This window comes from Lissotriton helveticus, chromosome 4_1 (genome assembly GCF_964261635.1).
Source record: "Lissotriton helveticus chromosome 4_1, aLisHel1.1, whole genome shotgun sequence".
NCBI lineage: Eukaryota > Metazoa > Chordata > Amphibia > Caudata > Salamandridae > Lissotriton > Lissotriton helveticus.
The window spans coordinates 1,477,755,703-1,477,772,969 of NC_136063.1; the positions used below are offsets into that span (position 1 = coordinate 1,477,755,703).

Consider the following 17,267-nt stretch of genomic DNA (forward strand, 5'->3'; position numbering starts at 1 on the left):
TAGAATGACTTGTCGACAACTTTGCAACATGGGGCATTCCTGAAATCCTCAAATCTGATAATGACCCACCCTTCAACAGCAAAGAGTTTCTTATTCGATTCAACGTCAAACACCAAAAGAGTGCACCTCTCTGGCCCCAAGCCTTTGGTTTAGTTGAATGATTCCTAAGCATCCTCAAGAGAGTCATCCTGCAAGCGTCCATGGAACAAAATAATAAGCATGGGCCAAAACTCCGTTACGCTTGCGAAATTCACAAATTCACGAGCGGGTGGATTTTTTTTTTATAGCCAGCTCACTCAAGGGACCCCTGCGCCCTTCGGCGCTATGGCATAGTAACACACACATGGTCACTGGAGACAACTCTTCTGGCACTTTACGCAGCTGTAGTGTAGGAAAAGCACTATACATTTACCCAACGAGGTAGCACTTACTGATTAGCCAGTAGAAAGTACTCCAGGTAAGTAGAGGTATCGCACAAAACGGTGGAGTCTTCTTGGATAAATATGAAGGGCAGGGTTCATTCTGGCAATATGCCCCTGTCACAAAAATTAAATCTCAACAGGAAGCACTTACAGCAGGTGCCCGAGTTGAAGCTCAAGGTCAGTAATGCATTCATTAACCCAAAAACAATTGTGAGCTTTGTCGAGGCAGGGCAGGTGTGCTTTCTCCCCATATCTACAGTCGAAAATTAGCTGTGATGCTGGATAGAGGCCTTTGCATCCTTGACTTTCACGAGCGCAATCCCCATGCAGTTCCTGTGACCAGGAGCTTCTTTCTCCTCATCTGCTGCTCTGATCAGTCTCTGACCTTTTTTACACACAAGAGGCATGTGAACTCGCATTGAAGGCCCGCCCGTTTGGCCCCGCCCACACACTCGCGGTGTCACCGTCTTCCCGCCATTTACCCACTATGATGGACAGCTCACTCAAGGGACCCCTGCACCCTTCGGTGCGATGGCATAGTAACACACACATGGTCACTGGAGACAACACTTCTGGCACTTTACGCAGCTGTAGTGTTAGGAAACTGGCACTTTAGGCAGCTGTAGTGTTAGGAAAAGCACTATACATTTACCCAACGAGGTAGCACTTACTGATTAGCCAGAAAGTACTCTACTCTAAAAATCCGCAAGTTCGCGGATTTTCCCGCGAACTCGCGGATTTTATTGCCAATTTCGTGCGAATTTGCGGATCACAGATCCGCAAAATTCGCCCATACTTACAAATTGATCTCAACCAAGCCATGTGCAAAGCCCTCCGAGCCTATTGATCAACTTCCTCACTCTACAACTGGTGAAAGCCAAGCCACCTTACTATTTGGGAGAGGCTTCAGAACAAAACTTCCTCAATGGACCTTTGATCGATCAGTGAATACTGACCAAGCTCGAGACACTGACTCAGCTTGAAAAAAGGAAAATGAAAATATATGCCGATCAGTGTCATCATGCCCAGGAGAAAGTCTTTGACAAAGGAGACTGGGTATTGGTTAAACAGAAATTAAGACGGAAAATGGACACTCCTTTTGTCACTGATGCTCTGCAGGTTGTGGAGTGTAAGGGACATATGATAACAGCACATCGTCCCAGACAATCTTTCACTCAGAACACAGCACATTTCAAACATGTACTGTGACACTTGCTAAGTCCTGAAACTATATGTGAGGCAGCCCTGCCAGGAAGTCCGGCTCCAGCTCCTGAGCTTATGCCGTCATTGTTCGATCAGGATGGACCTCGATCATCTCGGATCACCCGGTCCAGCTAACAAGTGCGATCACCTTGCTGATTAATTGAAGAAATGTGATTTTCGTAATGCCCACTGCTTTTTATTTAACGAAGGGGCAGATGTAGCATATTCATGTTATGCGCACTGGGACCCTCGTGGTTCTGGGGCGGTTTCTGAATAGGAACTACATCATATGCAAGGAGGTGTTAGGGTGTGGTTAATGTTGAGTATGGGCTAATGTGCAGTGCATGAGTGTATGCTGAGGAATAAAGAAGTGTTTAACTACAGCTTCCGGGAGGTGTAATTTATCTGCATGCTTCAGGACTGGGGAAGACACTACACTAACGAATAGCAATAGTCCATATACTTCTTTCTACCCACTAATACCAGTTTCTGTAACAGAACATTTCTCCATTTTCAGTCATATATAAAATGTGGTACTATATTGTATCTTTTTTAAATGTTGGTTAATAAGCATACTCTCTATAGTGCTTCACACCGCATTTAGTATCAGTTTTGAAACAATTTAAGCGAGGTAGGAAAATGCTAGCTAAAATACAAATCTCATTATCGGTGTTAGGGGACTGTGACCAAAGCCAAGAGACCACGTTGTGAGAGGGTATGGCTAGGAGAATGACAAAGAGCAGTGCACGGACATAGCAGCAGAACACTGGAAAATGAATGATAGGCTGATGTTGCTGTTAGCTGGGCCCATGGTCAGCAAATGGCTGTCAACGAAAAAAGAGGCCTGACTGAACTACAAGTGAGGGGAACAGAGCAGAAAACAAGAATAGTGGGAGATCACTGGAAAACAGGCAGAAGATCTGACAACCAAGTCAAGCACTGCACACTGCACTGCCAAATAGACTGTGATGTTTTTTCTCCAGTCTAGCCCCGCTCTGCCAGTTTTTTTCTGCTCTGTAGCCATAACTACTGCTGCAGCCTGGCCTCTTTTGCCCCTTGGGAAAGTCGGCAAAAGAGAGGGGAAAGACTTTCTCCACAGAGAAAAATATTTTCCAATAGGAGAAAAAACATAATAATGTACAATTGCACATAGGATCCTATTCCCCTAAGAGGAGTTCTTTGCTATGGATAACTCAGAACAGCAGCAATAGTAGTCCACTTCACAGCACCTTACCTTCCCAGGAATCGACCTGGAAATCTGCACCTGGCAAAGCTTTCCAGGCACACAACTGCGAAGGCTGGTGAATAGCAAAAAGTTGGTATTGTACGTTCTGAGCCCTATTATTATCTAGAGGAGAAACAATTTCACTAGCCACGTATTGTTCCAGCTGTCTTGAATTGAAATAGTTTAGAAATTATCTAAGTAAATACTCACCTATAAGTATTGACAGTGAATTCTACATATGTTATGAGTTCCCTATGGTCCTCTTCCATACCCCATTATTATTATCCGGAGGAAAGATACTTTAACTAGCCACGTTTTTTCCTCCATCCCTCTTAATTAGTTAATAATTTATAAATGATACTGATAAATACACATATATAAATAATGATAGTGAATTATAGATATTGTATAGCAACTTTATAGTTCTCTTTCCTACCCTATTAATGTTTAAAGGAAAGATACTTTTTTAAGGGGAACAGCCTTTACAACGCGGGTATTACCGCGCGCTGCCATTACTACGCTGCTTTTACAACGCAAGTCGTTTCAACGACTTGAGCTGGAGGGCGCTGTTGGCAAAGGAATAGTTTAATTTTCTATTCCAACACCTTCCCTACTGTCAACGTGGGCTGGAGTTGGAATAGAAAATTTAACTATTCCACTATCCGGCCCTTACAGCGCAAGTCGTTGTAACAACTTGCGATGTAAAAACAGTGTTGTAATGGCACGAGTGGTAATAGCCCGCGTTGTAGTGACATACATCCCTTTTATAAGTCACGTTTCATCCAGCTGTCTTGATTAGCAGTTTATAAGTTACATTTATGAATAGCCACATCAAGGTATTAACAGTGAATATACACATTTGTTCGATATTTTGTAGTTTTCTTCAATACCACATCATTAGCCGGAGGAAAGATGCTTTCCCTAGTCACAATTTCTTCCAGCTGTCTTGTTTTGGCAAATTGCTAAAAATGTAGCCTAATAAATACTCACCTATAAGTACTGATAATTTACTAAATATATTTTTGGACAGTTTTTAGATTCTTCCATACTCTATTATTATCCAGCGGGAAATACTTTCACTAGTCAAGTTTTCTTCCAGCTGTCTTGATTAGTATATGTACTGATGGATAACCAGGTCCAAATATTAACAGTGAACCATACATATTAAATGTGAATGTGCAAAAATGTATGCAAGGTCGAAGTTTGGTGCTTTAGTGTTAAAATCCTTACCTTTTCCCCATGCGTTTGCATGACTTTATGAAACTGCTGTTTCCAGCTGCCATTCTCAGCCAGCATTCGGGTATTGAGGTCTTTCATTACCGTGGCCTGTTGGTGCAATAAGAGGTTCTCCTTCATTACTACATTCATATGCTGCTTCAGGTTCTCTGTCTCTGCATGCTCATTTTCAAAGTTTGCCTTAAACATCTTCACTTCGGACAAAAGCCAAGCATACTTGGACTCAAACTGTTCCTTTTCGGCTACCCTGATGTCAGTCTCTTGCCGCAGTTCCTCTTGCAAGACTTGCAACTGCTTTTCCTCACTTTCTTCCTTTTCCCTGAGTCGCTGTATCTCCATCATAGAGCTTTTCATCTCATTTTCCAGCTTTGTATTAATATGTTGCAGTTCTTCAATTTCCTCTTCCTTCTTACTGATGGTATAGTCCATTTCTAAGCACTGATTCATTATTTTAATCCTCTCATCCTCCTCTGCCTTTTGCTTCTCCTGCAAAAGACTGTAATCTTTCCTCAGTTCATCGAGTTCTCTTTTCAGAGCATCGCCTGTTGCCTCAGACTCAATTCTGGTCATCAGTGATATATTATTGTATTGCAGATCCATAATTTGAGTTTGCTGCCTTTTCTTGTCCTGTTCTAACATCTTAATGGTCTCGTTCAACTCAATAGTTGTTTGCTTCAGTTGTAGTTTTTCATTGGCAAGCTGTGCATTTTTTGTTTGGTACATATTAAGAATTGTTTCATATGCACTTAGACAGTGGTTTGCTTCTTTTAGTTTTTCTATGTCTTCCTGAAGGTTAGCTACCTGAATACTTAAGACGCTGTTTGAACGTGCTGGCACAATTCCTTTATTACCTCTGTCTTCTGAATGCATTTTCTGGTGGGATATGACAACTATATTTTGCTGCTCGGGAGCTGGGAAGTTTCCATGTGCTTCAGAGTAGTTCACTTCAATCTATTTTGAAACAAAGAAAAAAAAGGCAGGCAGTTTATAGTCTTAAATTTAAGGACTCAAAATAATTTTGTTACATCTACCTATTTGAAAAGATCTCAGCAGAACGTTTGCTTCAAGCCAGGTTGTTACTTGATATTATTAAATACTTTTACAGCTGAGTCTGAAATAATAAAGACAGCTCATTCGCTCCATTTTCAGCAATTACTTGATTAAGAAAAGGTGGAAATGTTCTTATCTCAGATTGAAAGGGAGGGTGGGGTGGGGGGCAGGGCCAAGATGGCGGAGGGAGCAATCGCATAGAATCGAGCTCTGTCCTGACGCTGCAATATTTTATTCCTGACCTTCACGGGGAACTGGTACCCAACAAAAATAGTTACCCCCGCCGTTGTAGCTGCTCCAGGGTATTCAGAGCCCAAAACAGTGAATTGGAGCGGGCTCGCTGTAGCATCAACAACGGCAGGGCAGAGCTGAACTGTCTGTACTTCAGGCCTAGAGGACGGGGGAGCATACCACCTTGTTCCCGGCGAGTGACTTGGAATCTACTCACCGTGAGCGGCAAGACACGCAGCATCCTGCTGAGCCGGTGCCCACAGAGCGTGTGCCTGAGCATATCGTGACGATAGAGGGCTGCGCTTGGGACCCATTACTGCATCAGGAGGCTGTAGAATGGAGTGGTGCCTGTGGTGTAGTGGTTCCAGGGCCCACATGCTACATCAGTACGGCACACAGACACATGGCTATAGTATTCGTTACTGACCCAGGGCACATGCACCCGACCCCTTTTATTTGCGGGGTCACCTGACTAGTGACGCCTGTGATGGGTGGGTAAATAGTGTGGGTTACACACAGGCACAATACTAGAACGTGTCCATCCGGCCACTACATTGCCCAGGCCCTCCCTCTCTCCCTCCTTGCTATGATCATCACAAGCCCTGAGACAAATACTGTTTTCATTGCCTTGTCCCCCACTAGTGGTGGAAACATCTTGCTATGGGCTCCCCCTTTAACGAATTTGAGAAGGTTGCTCCATAAGGGTGAACGCCCGAGACTAATTGTTACTGGAGGGGCCTTCCTTGCCTTATCTTTTAGTGACAGAGTCTGAACTCTGGGGCCGCAAACTCCCTGCTGCCTCTGTGTGGATCACAATTACTAATGGGACTCACCCTTTGCTACCCCCTGCCTTGGTACAGATGTGTACAGAAGGAACGTACTGAGTGGCACCCTGCCGGAAGACTGAACAGCTTCCTGCAGCGATGCTCCTGTAAGGGAGTGGCAGCAAACTGTTGATTGGAGAAGTGACTCGCATTACTGTTCTATTAGGAGGTGGCTGTATGCTATAGCTGTGAGACACACTTTCTCCTCCACCCTTCCATGTGGATGTTCCTGTTGTATCCCTACTTGGGAGTGAGCGACCAAAACAGGGGTGATCCCAACTGAGGGTGCTCCCTGGAGTAACTCAAGACTAATTGCTGCTCTCTACCCGTGGACACCCATTGTTGCTGGGGGAGCTCACACTGGAGTAGCAGCCTTTTGATCCCTAAGGAGCCTTTGTCGAGACAGTCACGTGCCACTCAAACCCTACCTTCAAACTGTTGCCGCCCTTGGGCTACGAGCATGTACATTCTGATAGTGTGCAGCCCATCAGCTCCCCACGGAGAGGCCCACATACCGAGTTCAGGGGCAGTCGCAGACCTATCAATTGTCACGTCAGAGGCCTTGCTTTCCCTACATCATTACGCCGCTGCATGGTGCAGACGAGTTACTGGGGGTTCCCAGCAACAGGCTGCATTAGCTGATCTTGTGAGTTTCCCTTCCTGCTCCTCAGCTGCACCTGTCAATGTCATGATGGTACATCCTAAAGGTCTGAAATTGTGGGACGCACAGCAGAATCCTTCCCCATCTGAACCAGGGGCTACCCCAGCAGTGACACCTTTCAACACTGACCTTGTGTTAAAGGACACTAACACCAAGTTCGCAGACGTCTTGCTGCTGTGCTGGTGGCCCTGGAGCTGGAAGTAGACCTTCTGAAACGTAAGACGGAGGACATGGAAGGACGGTCACACCGGAACAACATTCGAGTAGTGGGCCTGCCTGACAATATTGAAGGGCTAAGTATGGGCCTAAACGTGGAACAGTGGTAAACACAGACAGTCCTCAGGGGCAGAACCTCAACCTCCTTCTCAGTGGAACGGGCGCATCAGGTCCCAACCCTCCCCCATCTCCCGGGGTCTCATGGCACCCTGTAGTGGCATTTCCGCTCAACTATAGGGACATGGACAATATCCTACAGATTGTCCACACCAAAGGTCCTTGTCACGTTGAGAATCAAGCGGTCACAAACGTCCCGGATTATACAGTGGATGTGCAGAAACGAAGGGCATCCTACTACACGGTGAAACAAAGTATGCACTGATTTCCTCAGCTAAACTTAAAGTAATGGAGGGAGACAGGGTGCTCGTTTTCCAAACAGCTCAATAAACATGGGACTGGCTGGAACACCCCCCTTTGGACCGCCAAGGAGTGTTGGATGACTGCAAGGAACAGATGCTGGTCGACCAGCAAGATACGCTCATGCCCATCACGAGAACAGGCTGCAGAGGAGAGGGCTCATTAGATGGCTGCCTTAACGCGAGTGGGTTCTCCTGGCTCTGGCATTGGCAATGGCGCATCGATCGCTTCGGAGATGCTCTCAATAAATTGTTTCCTGCCAAACGAGATCCTGGAGACACTGGGGGGGGGGGGTCCTGAGGTTACGCCAATGATGGCTGATCTCCTTTGAAGACTTTGTTGTTCATATATCCTTTTACCTGGTTGGGGGGTGGAAATAATGAGGTTGCTGATGTTATGACTGTTTTTGATTACACCATAATGCCTTAAATGTATTGTGGAGGGATGGGTCTCAATCTGTGCAGGGCGTCAGGGGACACAATGGTCTCTAATGGCACACCCTATGGTTGCCACGTATTACCCCACACCAACCACAGGATTTTTTTTTACCCGACTTAGACACTCTGTAAGTTAGTGGCTGGATGATACACTCTTGCACGACGGTCTGGGGAAGAGAGTTTGGGGGTTTGTATATGTTTGGTTACCCACGTGTGGGACTGCAAGAGCTGATATCACCACCTTCATCTCTACACAGGGAGGAGCTCGAGGATACAAGTTTATTCACTCATGGTATTGGAGGAATATAGGCTACTCACATGAAATGTGAGAGGCATGGGTTCACATGTCATGTGACACTGGATCTATGCTTACTTGAGGAGGCGCCAGGTACACTTTACATGTCTCCAGGAGACGCACCTTACTGCACTGGAATTCATCAGACAAGGTAGGCGCTAGCGGGGTGGGTTGTATGGCACAACATACTCCAGCTATTTGAGAGGAGTGCTGATAAGGGTGGCGCTGGGAGTCGCATTTACATTGATTCACAAGAAAGCAGACCCGGAGGGCTACTATACAGTAATGGAAGGGGTACTGGATGTGTTGCCTTTGAGCATGGTGGTGGTCTGCACCTCAACGTCGGGACAGGCGGCCTTCTTTATGACTTTGACGCCTGCTTTGGTGGCAGACCCAGAAAACCCTTGGGGTGAGGATGTGGCCTAACGGCTAGGGTGGTCAACCTCAAATCTGGGGAACCGCGTTCGAGTCTCTGCAACAACTCTCAACATCCTGTGATTCAGGACAAATCACTTTATCTACCCGTGCCTAACAAAAATTAGTGTGTCTGTCTGTAACTAAACTGGTGCTCAAGTAAAGTGCTCTGATACCCGATACCTTTGGGTCAAGTTTGCGCTATATTAAACTCGGAGAAAAAAAATATCCTGTGCTTGTTGTGGGGGTTTCAATGGGGTACTAGACCTGATGGCAGATAGATCCACACCCCCCATCAGTGGCACAGTCCTACACTGTCTCGCAACACCTGGACACCTGGGCCTGTGACATGCAGGAAGGGGACTCTGGTGACTTTTGCACACATTCATCTGGGAGTTCTCCCACTACTCTGCGGTGCATGTGCTGTAGGAGATACTGGACATGATCTTTGGCCCCCCAGTGCTAGTCACGCAATGCTTGTGCGCAGAGTATCTGGGACTCACCATCTCAGATCATAATCCCTGTTGATCTTGATCGGATAGGGCAGGACCACACAGAAGATTCCTATCTGGTCCTTGCCCACGGCTGCTTTAGAGGACGCAGGATTTAGTTCCCAAATCGTTGAAGTCATAGACCATTACTTCCAAGGTAAAAAACGGACAACCTTGGCCTCGATGACTGAATGGTATGTCTTCAAGGTGGTCCTGCAGGATGTATGACATTACAATCCATACTTTTACAACGCATACCTTTACAACACATTTTTTACAACGCAACATCCATTACAACGCATTCCATTACAACGCATGCCATTACAACGATTTTTAAAAAACTTCCTTTATAACGGATTCCATTACAATGCTTACTACCTTTACAACGCATAACATTACATCGCATGTATGGTTAAGTATTGGATAGTGTAGGGGTAAAAATTACTATTCTAACTCCAGGGGGGTGCAACAGTAGGGTAAGTGTTGGATAGTGTAGGGGTAAAAATTACTATTCTAACTCCAGGGGGTGCAACAGTAGGGTAAGGTTGGGTAGTGTAAGGGTACTATGCGTTGTAATGGTATGCGTTGTAATGACATGCGCAGTAGTGGTATGCGTTGTAGTGTCATGTGTTGTAATGGTTGCGTTGTAATGGCATGAGATGCAATGGATGTTGCGTTGTAAAAGTGTTGTAATGGTAGTGCGTTGTAAAAGTTGCCTTGTAAAGGTTGTTTCCCGGTCCTGCAGGGGTTGTGCCTGATAACAGTGTATGGTGTGCGTAGGGGCTTCAATGCAGAAGTGCTTGAAGCAGAAGATCATATCGGGCGGGTGGAGAGAGAATGTTTGTAGTAAACATGCAACCCTGCTAACTAAGGACCCTGCTAGCTACTGACGTGTTCCCATTTGAATTCTATGCAAACTATTGCACCCAGTTAGCCCCTTGGCTACTGAAAGTATACGGGGCAGCGGTGACCACTGGGACCTTACCGACTTCCGTGAGGGAAGCAGGAATAATTTTCCTTCCTAAACCAAGGTGTGATCCTTTAAACGTGAAGTTGCCTCACTGTCTGTCCCTCTTAAACCTCAACTACAAGGTTCTTGGCAAAGTCTTCAACGGTCACCTGACTGTGGTGGTTTCCTCTCCGGTGCATTTGTATCAAAATGGGTTTATACATGGGTGCAACATGTTTATTACCTTGCGGCGGTTGTTTCACACTATGGATTGAGCAAGACGTATGGGAATGGTGGGTTGCACAGCCTCCCTCGAGATAGAAAAAATGTTCAACACCTTGGGATAGTTTTACCTTATGGAGGTCCTGATACGTATGGGGTTCGAACAGCCCTTCCTTAGGTGGGTGGTGCTGCTATACGCTGGACTGGTTGCTTGGGCACTAGACAGGGCTGTCCCCTGTCTCCATTTTTGTTCGTCCTAGTGATGGAGCCCTTAGCATGAATGATGCAAGACCGTGCAACACATTGGGGCCTCATGACACTAGGATGCCCAGATTACATCTCTATATGCTGATGACGCATTGCTTTACTTAAATACAGACCACATGTTTTTACCAGGGGCCATGGCAGTGTTAGATGATTTTGGGCGGATGTCGGGACTTCATATTAACTGGGGAAAATCCTGCCTATTCCCTTTGTCTCCAATACCCAATGACCATAGAATGGCCCTACTGCACAGAGAGTTGATGTGTCAGTTTGATTCCTTTAAGTATTTGGGGGTGCAAATATATTATGAGGCACATGCCCTCATGGAAGGAAACTTGGGGAAAGCGGTGTCCTCTGTCTGCCACTCGCTTCTCTTTTGGAAGGGGTTACCACTGTCAGTAATGGGCCAAATTGCCATCATAAAAATGTTAGTACAACCCAGGTTACTGTACTTCTTTGAGGCCATCCCACTGATTATATGGAAGGCATTCTTTAAGGGCCTGTGAGTAGTCCTCACAAGTTTGATATGGAATACAGACCGGCGGCAGGTGGCACTCAGTAAACTATTTGCCCCCTTGGAGGAGGAAGGTCTTAACCCTCCCAACTATGAAGTCTACTAAGCAGCAGCAGCTGCAGCCCAACTACAGTGGCCGATGCAGTGGATAGTAGGTGCACCATTATTTGAGTTTGCGGGGATTCTAGATGTGCTAGTGGGATGATCTCTTTTGAATAGGCTCTTCGACACTGCCCCCTCCAGAAACTCAGACCGTGTGCTATTACGATCAGCCTCCATGTCTGGAGATGATACGCCTGCGGGGGCTCGCGCTCCATGCCATATGCTCCCAGTTTACCGATCTGGACATCTCCTAAATGTGCAGGACTGAGGAGAACATCCCCCACGAGTGACTGGGAGGAAGTGGTGATTGAGTCCTGGACAGACGTGGTAACTGAGAAGGGATTCCACACCTTTGAAGCCCTGTCACTTGATTATGAACTGGGACCAGACCAATTCCTACTGTCTTCGGCCCTCAGGCACGTAATGAGGAGAACGTTGCGGTCTGACCGGGTATTACTTCCTTTAGGGGTACAGTTGGAGGCAGTTCTGGGGGTGTAACTCCACCAAGGCCATCACCTGCCTATACTCTGCGCTGCAACAGCGGCCCAGTGGAACAACTACAGAACTAAGAGATTGGTAGACACTGGCACTTTGAATAGACATCCCAGCCAAGCAATGGGACCAATGTCTACAAGCAGTTAGACAAGTCACACGCAATGTGCGGTGTTGCCTTATTCAATTTCAATATATGCATCATGTCTACCTCACCGCACAGCGGATTTGTAGGATGTTCCCTGTGCCCCTTTTGGATACAGGTCACGCGGACTGTTTCAGAGGTCACAAGCTGCTTATTCGCACTAGTCCCTATCAGATGCTTACTCGATGTGGGACACATCACCAAAATAACAAAGGGGTTGCTGCGATTCCAAATCTGCTAAAGTACCTCCACTGAAACGATGGCTAACAAATATGTGTAAATGGGCGCTGGCTGAGCTAGTGGTCCACAGATGATTGAGTATGAGAGAAGAAGGGGTGGACCCATTGGGTAGCTGGGACACCTGCCTAGAGAAGTTAGAGGCACGCACAGATGAACACCCACTTTAAGGGCACTGTCACTGACCTTATCTAGGTGGAGAAGGTGGCGGCATTATCTGTCTTGGATCACAACAGATCACCAGGGTATTCACGGAGAACAGGTGAGCATAGGTACCAACCGGACCCTGAGAGGCCCCACTGGGGTCACTAGCGTTGGGGTACTCCATTTACTACATGAGTACCATACGAGGCCCACGGGCGAAACAGATTGTAGGGTTGACTGGGATTATTTACAATGATATACACCCGCAGTATGGGTGGAGGTTGAGTTACACAGTTGAATTTTCCTTTATTATTCTTTTTTGGTAATGGTTATCCTCTTGGTGGAGAGGAGATACTATTCTGCTTGGTATTGGCACTTTATGTCATCGAAGCAGGGTCTGATAGCTTTCCTGAGACAAGGGACCTATGTAATAGGGGCCACAAACCCTGCCTACTATATTAGAAGGTGATATGGAAAATTGTATTTGAGCTTTACCTGACTTCCTTCCTCTGATGCGAAGGGTGCTTATTGGTTAGTTGAGTTTCTGTCAACTATGTGTAACAAAAAGGCAATAAAGATATTTTTGTTTTAAAACTCAGATTGAAAATTAATTAACCTTGAGTGCAGACAAAAGCAAAACAATATCAGTTCTACTCTCAAAAAGTACCTATTTTGACAGATATCTCAAGACGTGATAAAGATCCAGCATGTACTCAAAATAAGTAATTTTTGAAGTGCATTGTTCTTGATTACTGCCTTAATAAAGTTAGTCATTATGTTTACTGATTGATTTACCACGTTCCAATTTTACACTGGAAAATTTACAGTTTACATAACAAAAACCATAATAAACAGCCCCCATTAGTACAGAATTTATCTATATAATGACCTATTCATGATCACATAAAAAGTCACATTTCTGATAAAAAACGTACAGCATTTTGAACTCGTAGGACAAGTTAATTTAATAAACTCCATGCAAATAGACAAGAGCAAATAATATTTTCTAGTTTGTTTGTTTGAAATTTGATATTGATCATGGAACAAGATTGAAATATTATATGATTAAAATACCGTTACCAAAATCAGTTAGAATAAACAAGTAATACAAATATAGATTACTTAAACATAAAACGCTTGCAGCCGTCATACACTGTTAAAAATAGACAAGAGCAAAGACATATTTTCAATTTCAGTTTAATTGAGATTTGATATTGATCATAGAACGGGATTGAAAAAATGCATGATTATAAGACAGATTATAAGACAAAAAATAATTTAGACAAACAAGCAATAAATATATAAAGGACTTGAAAAAGAACAAAAACACTAGCAGCCATCATAAACTGTTGGTTGAAAGACTGAGCATCATATTGTGATCTTACCTTAATGCATAGAAATGTCGGTCAGAAGCATGTGTGTCTGAGGGTTAGCTTCATAGGACAGACAAAAACATATTTAACAACCTGTATCCATTTTTTCACAAGGGGTACATATGAACTGATCAGGTCTATAGAGCAATTGAAGCCCCCAAATAATTAGATTTAGAAAAAATCTAAGAATTAGATGCGCTTGAAGTATGAGTAAGTATTTTTGCATTGTGCTTATTACTGCCACATTAGAGACCACATTCAAACTCCCAGTTCTAAGACAAAACAGTCTATCTTCTTTAAAACTGAGTTGGCCCAGCTGTTTTACTTGTGGCTTTCTTTAATCTGTAAGTTCTAAAACAAATTATTTTAACAGTAACATGAGGATTTAAAGTTCTGGGGTAAGGTGTTTTCATTAGCCTGGACGATTTCCACACCCCAATCAAGAGCACTTTATAAAAACAAAGCCTGCAATAATAAGTTCAAGATGGAGATCTTTACATTAATAGACTTGTTTAAACAGGGGCTTAATAACTTTAAGATTTTCCCTCTGCTCTGTTTATGGAGGACAATCTCAAGAAGTGCACACGTTCTACCCCATACAAGAGGATGGAGAGCACTCTCATATCACCGACCTGGAGCAAATGTTCAACATGCTTTATTCACAATGAATTTTAAAAACTATTTAAACCTCTACCCTGAATTATTGCTTTTTGTGCTAAGATAAGATTTGAGATTTGGGAAAGTTACTATGCCGAAGTATGTGTAACACATTGCTCTTTTTTTAGTTTTCCCATCCCATTTTTAGTGCACATGTACTGCATTACTCGTCTCGGAAGATTCTATCCGTATTAAGATATGTAGGCATAACCTGGAATTCATACCTTTTAAAAATCATAAGAATCTCCTATATCTTGCACAATCACCAGACCCCTTGTGCATGACCGCACAAAGATTTAATTGCTGGAATAGTGAGTACATTAATAATGGAAAATCACAATCCTCAAATCCTTCCGCATTCCCTTTAGATGTAAGATAGTTAAATCCAGACCACTAATACATTCTATCTTCTCCTGTAAATTAGACAGGCCAGTCAAGTTTTAGGATGCTATTCTGAAATAAGGACTAACATTCTCTCAGCTTTTGCTCAGAGTTCAGTCAACTACTTGGAATTTCAGGAAGCTAAACTCATATCCTTATATTGTCTGCTGGGTGGCTGGCATCCTCTAGTTGTTTTGCACACTACATACTTAATGCAGTTTGGATTGGCAAGGAACTTTACCTCAAAACTGATTATAATGAGATGCTATTTTGCTATATTGTGACAAGGTTTTGAAACTAATGTACTGCGTTTTTAGTCTGCTGTTGTTTTTATTCTTTTACAGACTAATTTTAAACTGAATAAAGATTTTTTGATTGATTGATTGATTGATTGATTGGTAAAGGAGATCGAGAAGCATATTTATGTTCTTCAGGAGCCTTTCAGTCTAAGAAGTAGTTCTTTTGCTCCTAGCCTTGATGCGGCTGACAAATATTCTGAATCACTGGGCAGATGTCTACCAAAGGCATGACATCACAGAAGAATGAATAAAATGGGCCAACACATTAATCTCTCTAACGTGAAAGTGATCACTATTCAACAGCAGATGATGTACAATTGCCAGAACAGTGAATTCCATCCTTGTTATTGAGTGATGTGTCCCTTCACTACTGAATAGCTGTAGTAATCGCAAATCTTTAGTACTGATTGCAAACAGAGATTGAATAAAACAGGACGAAAATCTTGGCCCTATTTAGGTAACAACTTACCTCAGAGAAGAGATCTATACTTTCCTAGTCAAGGCATTAAGAACTGTGGGATGGTTGGCAACTGTGGAATTCTATGTATGAATTCATGTAGTTTATGTTGAAATATACTGCAATAGTAATCATTGTTAGCCTAATTATTTTATTGATCCTCTATAGCCTTATACAAATTTACATGTGTGCTATTCTTCATCTGAGCAGCAGCAGTAAAGGCTTCGTATATTCTTATCCACTGACTAAACTTGAAGAAGATGATAGAGATGAAAGTACCTTATGATGTGCCACTGAGAAATGTGATGAAAACAATGAGTTTAAAGATGAAATGTACAGCTTGATGGAAATAGATCTCCTTACAGCAAATAATGACTATGTTAAAACAAGAGACTCTGGTTCCCTCCCTACTGACAAGCACAGGCCTCGTTTTTAGGTCGAGGACTGCGTCGCACTGCGTAGCAGTGTGGGCGGACCTCCGAGATTGAATGTTTCTTAGTAGGGGGCTTGAACCCGCCCTTCTTCTCCATTGGCTGGCTTCCTAAACGGAGGCCAGCTATTGGAGGAGAGGGGCGTCACTCGGTTCAAGCCCCGTCTTTTCCAGATTCGGGGGCGTGTTTTTTCTCTTCTTTTTGTTTTCGTTCTCTCCTCTTCATATTGGCTGGAATTTTACCTTCTAGCCAATGGGAAGAGGAGAGAACAAAAACCACGCCTCCGAATCGGAAAATGTCGGCGCTTTGCTGAAGCCATTTCAGCCCGACCGCCACCGGAAGAAGTCGTCCTCAGGTGAGTGCTTGTCTCTCATCGTCGTCTTTCTTTCCATCTCCATATCCCCCTTACTCTTCTTGTTTTCTTTCTAGTTTACAGCGTCTCCTTTCTGACTCATTGTCGTCTCTCGTCCTTCTATGTCTCCCGTCTCCCTTCTCTACCTATTTCTTCTCTCACCTTCATTTCTCTCATTCTCCATACCTCTCTCTCCTCAACCTCATTCCCTCTCTCTGTTTTATTCATTCTCCCTCTCTTACACGCACACACGTGTGCAGAAGCCCTACTCCGTTATATTTTACACTTAATCTGTCGAGTAATAATCAGTTCGCATAAATCCCTGTTTCTCACGCCACAGCGAGAAAAGGCGCAGTTTGGGTCTGTGTATGTCCGCCATTGTGTGCAGTGCACCACAACACTGCCAACACAAAGGCCGGCGATCACTGCTCCCTAAAGCTGTGTACTTCGCAGAAAGGCTGCCCTCTTCCGTCCCGACCACTTCCCGCCCCCTGAAGCCCCAGCTGCGCTCAGGGATAGTGAGTGATCTATAATTCATAGCGCCTCGCTGCAGCTTCCGGGAGTGTGAACGTGAGTGCAGAGGCCGGGTTTGCTCTCACGAGGACTTCCGAGGGTGTTTACTCTGCTGCTGAATGAATGGCTCGCCTAGGCACAAGCTAGCGCCCTGACTGAGGCCCTCGGTACGAGTGAAGGGCTACATTCGGGCCACTGTGCAAGCAAACGTTTGTACGCGAATTACAATTACCACTAGTTGTATGATACTAATCTTTACCAAGGGTAGCAATTACCGCACCAATAAAACCAATAGAGTAGGGCACAAGTCGGGGGTGGACACATCTCCTCACTCTTTATAAAGGGTGGACGCTGTCCACTGTGCCTACAAGTCGGGCCCCTCTGAAATACGCTGAACTCTTCTCCGTGCACATCCCAGACACCCGGACACGTTCAGCAGCAGCGCCTGCACGTTGTCTGCTGTGATTATGAGCAGCAAAGTGCAGGCAGCCAGGGGGTTTATCAGAGTCCAGCCAGGCCTGTAACAAAGACCGAAGCCAAGGGCCATCAGGCCTCCTTGTCTTTAAGCATCCTGGCGCGGGGGTAACTGGAGCATCACACAAAGATGCACGTG

The 17,267-nt window shown here is 44.5% G+C and overlaps 1 protein-coding gene across 1 annotated transcript in view; it reads right to left on the minus strand.

Moving 5' to 3' along the window:
* Window positions 1-17,267, minus strand: part of CAGE1 (cancer antigen 1) — a 1,568,844-nt gene that overhangs the window by 1,163,665 nt on the left and 387,912 nt on the right. The window contains exon 6 of the mRNA XM_078688067.1: window positions 4,081-5,037. Within this exon, the coding sequence (XP_078544193.1) occupies window positions 4,081-5,037 (957 nt within the window). The remainder of the gene's footprint in view (window positions 1-4,080; window positions 5,038-17,267) is intronic.